The following is a 6,177-nucleotide window of genomic DNA, read 5'->3' as shown; positions in this document are numbered from 1 at the left end:
TCGTCTCCACCACAGTTTATTCAGGTAACATACTGAGTTAATTCTCTTTTCTCTTTGATCTCTGTTTGAGGCTTGAAAACTTCAGTTATTTTCTGAATCGCGGAGGTTAGAACTGATTAGGAGAAATATATATATATTTTTGAAATAAGAAAATAACTGAAGTTTTCAAGCCTCAAACAGGGTCAAAGAGAAAAGGAAGAAATTAGATTCTCAGTTATGTTACCTGAATAAACTTCTATTGTTTGAACTTCATTGGAAGCAGGTCTTATTAGAGGAAAATTAGGATGCGTTTTATATTGTTTGAGTAAAGCAAAGAACAATGTATTGCGGAAGATCTAGCCTGTGTTTGGTTCTCTGTATGTGTGAAGGTGTTTGTTAGTGAGTATTGTGTGTGTGTGTGTGTGTGTGTGTGTGTGTGTGTGTTACTCTTAGTTGTGTGTGTGTGTTACTGTTAGTGTGTGTGTGTGTGTTTGTTTGTTAGCGTATAAGTGTGCCTGCGTTAGTGTATTCATATTTTTTGTGTTTGTTAGTTATTTTTGGTCATGTTTTTGTGTATTTTAATATATACATGTATGTGTATGTATGGTATTTGTGCGTATGTTCGCACGCGTTTCTCTCTTTGTGTTTGTACCTGTGTACAACTACATACGTACATGCCTAGGTGTTCATGTGCGTGTTCAAGTGCGTGCGTGCGCGTGAAAATATGCAACTATAAAAATAGTCAATATTGGAAGGTACTAAATATAAGAAAGGGCCGTAACTTAATGTAATAAGGGCTTTAACGATCTCCAAAATGAACGCGCAAGGGATGTAGGGTTTAATGGCTGCAATTTATAAAACAGATCGGGAACATTTTCCAAGGAAATAGGAGAGTAATAAGTTTTGTACTTTTGAGCAATATTTTGGTAGTTGCTCTATCTCTCGTGCTCACTCTTGCGCTGTCTCACTGTTTGTCTTTCTCCCTTTTCCACGCTCTTGCTCTTTCTCTTTTTCTCTCGGTCTCTCTCTCTCTCTCTCTCTCTCTCAGTCTCTCTCTGTCTCTCGAGATTATATTGCACTGCATTTGAACTGGAACGAAAATAGAAAAGAAAAAAAGAAAGAGAAAGAGCTATATAGAGAAAAAGCGAGTGATAGAATAGGAGAGAGAAAGGGGGTTGGATGAAACAGACACATCCAAATTCTTAAAAAAAAAGAATGATAATAATAATAAAAAAATAATAATAATAATAAATAATAATAATAATAATAATAATAATAATAATAATAATAATAATAATAATAATAATAATAATAATAATAATAATAATAATAATAATAATAATAATAAATAAAAAGACAGACGGAACATCACCTGATCATAAGCAAGAGTACTGGATAAATAGAACGGCACACCGACTTGAGAGAGAGAGCGAGCGAGCGAGAGAGAGAGAGAGAGAGAGAGAGAGAGAGAGAGAGAGAGAGAGAGAGAGAAAGAGAGAGAGAAAGAGAGAGAGAGAGGAGAGAGAGGAGAGAGAGAGAGAGAGAGAGAGAGAGAGAGAGAGAGAGAGAGAGAGAGAGAGAGAGAGAGAGAGAGAGAGAGAGAGATAGAGCATACATAAAAAGACAGATGGAAACAGAAATAAAGAGGAAAAGAAAGAAGGAAATTGAGAAAAGGCGTAAAATATAGTTACCGAAGACGTCCATAGTAGTATTTGATTACTTAGATTTTTTAAAAGATTATAATAATATATCTATCATTACAAAAAATATAACGATTATGCTGAAATTATCATAATAAATACATAAATACTGAAATTAACGAAAATAGTTATGATAATGATAATACTAATAATAAATAATAAATAATCTTATTTATTATCATCATGAATTTTAGCAGTAGCGGTTGTGGCAATAATATCAGTATCATTACAACCATTATGGTTATTATTGCTATTGGCATCATCATCAGTACTATTTTCTGTTATTGTTGTTACTTTTACCATTATTTTTATTATCGTTATTAAATTTACCATTATTGAAGTTTTGTTATTGTTGTTGTGATTATTTCTATTATTATCATATTATTATTATTATCATTATTATTGTTATTATCATTATTATTATTATTATCATTATTGTTATTGTCTTTATTATTGTTATTATTATTATTGTTGTTATCATCATCATCATCATCATCATCATCATCATCATCATCATCATCATCATCATCATCATCATCATCATCATCATCATCATTCATCATCACTGTTATTATTATTATCTTTGTTATCAGGATTAGTATTATCATCATAATTATAATGACAACGCCAAAGATATCATAATATTATCATTAATTGTGTCATTACATCCTTATCATTCATTTTATTGGCTATATAGAAACTCCAAGGGACGTCCAGGCGACAACAAAGGAATTTATTTTCGAAGGTAATATTGAACGTTTTATATATAATTGCAGACAATAAAGATTATTATGAAGGTAATTCGAAAGGGTTTAGCAGACAATAAAGAACAAAATTGGATGTAAGTTTCCGGAGGATTTAGGAAATTAAAGAACCTCTTTTCTTGGAAAGTGGAAATAGGTGTGTGTGTGTGTGTGTGTGTGTGTGTGTGTGTGTGTGTGTGTGTGTGTGTGTGTGTGTGTGTGTGTGTGTGTGTGTGTGTGTGTGTGTGTGTGTGTGTGTGTGTGTGTGTGTGTGTGTGTGTGTGTGTGTGTGTGTGTGTGTGTGTGTGTGTGTGTGTGTGTGTGTGTGTGTGTGAGTGTGTGTGTGTGTGTGTGTGTGTGTGTGTGTGTGTGTGTGTGTGTGTGTGTGTGGCGCGCGCGCGCATGAGTGTATGTATCTCAAAGGAATGTCAGAAAAAATAATAACAATAATATCAAGAAGAAACGGCGATCAACGGACACGGCAAAAACAGGAATAACAAGGAACGAAATAAGGACAGCCCTCAGAGGCCGCAGGGGATCACCCCATTACCCCATGATAGCCACAGGGGGGACGGGGCAGAATGGGGTTAGGGGCTAGGGTAGGGTTCCTCCCACTCACTCTAACAGGAGGGTGATAGAATCGGTCCCTAAACTGCCTCTCTAGATGATAGGTTCCCCATTATTGGAATTTTCTCGTCATAACACCTTTTTCATCTTTCCCGAGGCTGTTGTTTGTTGCTCCTTATGGTGTTTACTTGTTTTTGGTGTTGGTGTTCCTTTTCTAGTTATATATATATATATATATATATATATATATATATATATATATATATATATATATATATAACTAGAATATATATACTTTTTTTTAACGGTAGGTTCATGTTTGAGCCGCCGTGGTCACAGCATGATACTTAAGTAGTTTTCATGTTGTGATGCTCTTGGAGTGAGTACGTGGCAGGGTCCCCAATTCCTTTCCAGGGAGAGTGCCGGTGTTACCTTTTAGGTAATCATTCTCTCCATTTTATCCGGGCTTGGGACCAGCACATATACATATATATACATATATATATGTGTATATATATATATATATATATATATATATATATATATATATATTCTAAATGAAGGAAAAGTATTAGGTAAATTCTTTATACTAACTATATAGGTTTATATATAAGAATTACACAATGATTATCCCCACAGAACGAAAAGATGTACTTATTACTTTTATGACTACTACTACCGGTAAAGAAAATGATGCCACTAAGAGCAATTACACGATACTGCCACCACCGTTGTCATTCCTACTCCTAATACAGCTACAAGCACAACAGGAGCAACAGCAACGACAGCTTCTATTCCTACTCCTATTACGAATATAACTACACCAAGGCAAAAACAACAAGCGCAACTCCTATTACGAATATAACCACACCAAGGCAACAACAACATCTGTTACTACGCCTAATACACCAACCAGTACAACAATGATAACTACTAGTTTTCCTGCTCTGAAAACAGTAGGCAATAGCAACTTTTACTACTCCCATTCCTACTTGAAATACATCTGTAACTACAACGTCAGCTACAATATTAACAACTGCTATAGCTACAACCACAACTACAATTACTGCTTGTAATATTATCTCTAATGCTGCTATTACCACTATTATTGCTAATAATAGTATTACCATTACTACTACAGTTGCTACTTTTACTACTGCCAATAGTAATAGCAACGTTAGCAAGTGTTTGTTACTCCTAGCAAACACAATATATACAATTTATTTTCACAGTATCACTAAAATCTAACTGCTCTCCTCTTCCACAGATCCAAATGTATGGGTTCAACGCGGAGCTCTACCGTAACATGAGTGAGGCGAGGCTGGGGTCCAACGGTATTGTAGGGCTGTCTATACTGATACAGGTAAGTGTGTTCACCGAGTGGGAATACTTGGGCTTTTTTATCTGTTGTTATTTCCTTTGTGACAGCTGGGAGTTTGTGTGCTTGTTTGTGTGTATCGGTGTCTGTCTTTTGTATGTATTCTTCATTTCGTGGGTCGCTTCTTGCGTTTCTGTTAGTGTCACTGTTTATCTTTACCTCGTATTTTGTTGTCTTCTGTGACAGTCTCTTCTTTGTCTGTATGTCTGCTTCTGTCTTTCTCTGTCTCACTCTCTTTCTCTTTCACTTCTCTTTACTTTCTTCCTCTTCTCTCTCTTCCCCCCCCCCTCTCTCTCTCTCTCTCTCTCTCTCTCTCTCTCTCTCTCTCTCTCTCTCTCTCTCTCTCTCCTCCTCTCCTCTCTCTCTCTCTCCTCTCTCTCTCTCTCTCTCTCCTCTCTCTCTCTCTCCTCTCTCTCTCTCTCTCTCTCTCTCTCTCTCTCTCTCCTCATTAGAGATGAAAGACACAGTGTTCTCTCTCATAGTGCGCTACATACAGATACAGTAACCCTTATTCTCCTCCTCCTCTGCTCTCGTCGCCATGTCCCCTCGGGCATCGTCGGCGCCACAACAGACCCACTCTCGAGCGACAGGACGTTACGAAACAAACACTAAAATAACTCATCGCTCTGAGTTTATCACCTCAAGCCAAGGACTTTACCCAGACAAAGGCCCTACGCGACATTACCACACCTTAGTTCCCTCGCTTGCTCATATAAGGATATGTTATTTTACCGCTCTATACTGTACAAGTTATGTTGGAAAAGGCCTGTTTCATTTGAGAGCAACATGTATTACTACATGTACTGTCCTTCCAAAAGACAATGGCAATTGACGACTGCAAGAATTTACTGAAGCCTATACTCAGCCACACTCTCTATTTGTCTGCCTATATGGATATATAGTAATATATATATATATATATATATATATATATATATATATATATATATATACATACACATATATGTGTTGGTTTGTGTATGTGTGAGTAATTGTAAAAGCTAGGTAGTAACCTATACCTATGCCTATATCTCTAATGAAAAGGAAACGGTTAAGAGAGAGAGAGAGAGAGAGAGAGAGAGAGAGAGAAGAGAGAGAGAGAGAGAGAGAGAGAGAGAGAGAGAGAGAGAAATACTGAAAGAAGCGGACGCAAATAGCCCAGAAAAGGAGTTTAGCGACCGTGTAAGTAAGATGAAAGAAGCACGAAGTCATGTGGAAGTTTACGATTTCGCGTCACACCACCGGTACTACTGTCGATTTTCCGGGCGCTTAATTTTCCGTTGCAACGTGTATTGTCGTTTTATGATCTGACTGACCTTATATGAACAACATGAAAATCGTGTCATCTTATACTCTTGATGCACGAAATTCACCTTTTCCTTCTTTTCTCTCTTTCTTCTCTTTTAGGGAATGGGGAAGGGAGTTAAGCAAAACACGCATGCAATATTTATATAAGTGAATGTCGTTTGGGATATGATAATGAAAAAAAATATATATATTTAGATTTTTTTTCTTGTTATCGTCTCTCCTTCGGACGCCAGTCAGGTAGAATGATTCTTCAATCTATAAGACTTTGTTAGTGTAAATATTTATCCTGTTTAATTTGTAGTTCGTGAGCGTTTAATGTTTACCTTTTTTAGCTATGATTATTTTTAATAGCCGTGGAGAGATAGAAAGAGAGAGAGAGAGAGAGAGAGAGAGAGAGAGAGAGAGAGAGAGAGAGAGAGAGAGAGAGAGAGAGAGAGAGAGAGAGAGAGAGAGAGAGAGATGATAAGGGAACGGAGGAGAGGAAAAAAAGAATGAACTTCCA

At 36.5% G+C, this 6,177-nt stretch overlaps 1 protein-coding gene across 1 annotated transcript in view; it reads left to right on the top strand.

Annotated features, from left to right (window-relative positions):
- The window catches only part of LOC119570808 (carbonic anhydrase-related protein 10-like), a 155,643-nt gene that overhangs the window by 136,075 nt on the left and 13,391 nt on the right, over positions 1-6,177 (top strand). Inside the window, exon 5 of the mRNA XM_037918410.1 lies at positions 4,257-4,352. Within this exon, the coding sequence (XP_037774338.1) occupies positions 4,257-4,352 (96 nt within the window). The remainder of the gene's footprint in view (positions 1-4,256; positions 4,353-6,177) is intronic.

This window comes from Penaeus monodon, chromosome 4, assembly GCF_015228065.2.
Source record: "Penaeus monodon isolate SGIC_2016 chromosome 4, NSTDA_Pmon_1, whole genome shotgun sequence".
Lineage (NCBI taxonomy): Eukaryota > Metazoa > Arthropoda > Malacostraca > Decapoda > Penaeidae > Penaeus > Penaeus monodon.
This window is presented reverse-complemented; position numbering and strand designations above follow the sequence as displayed.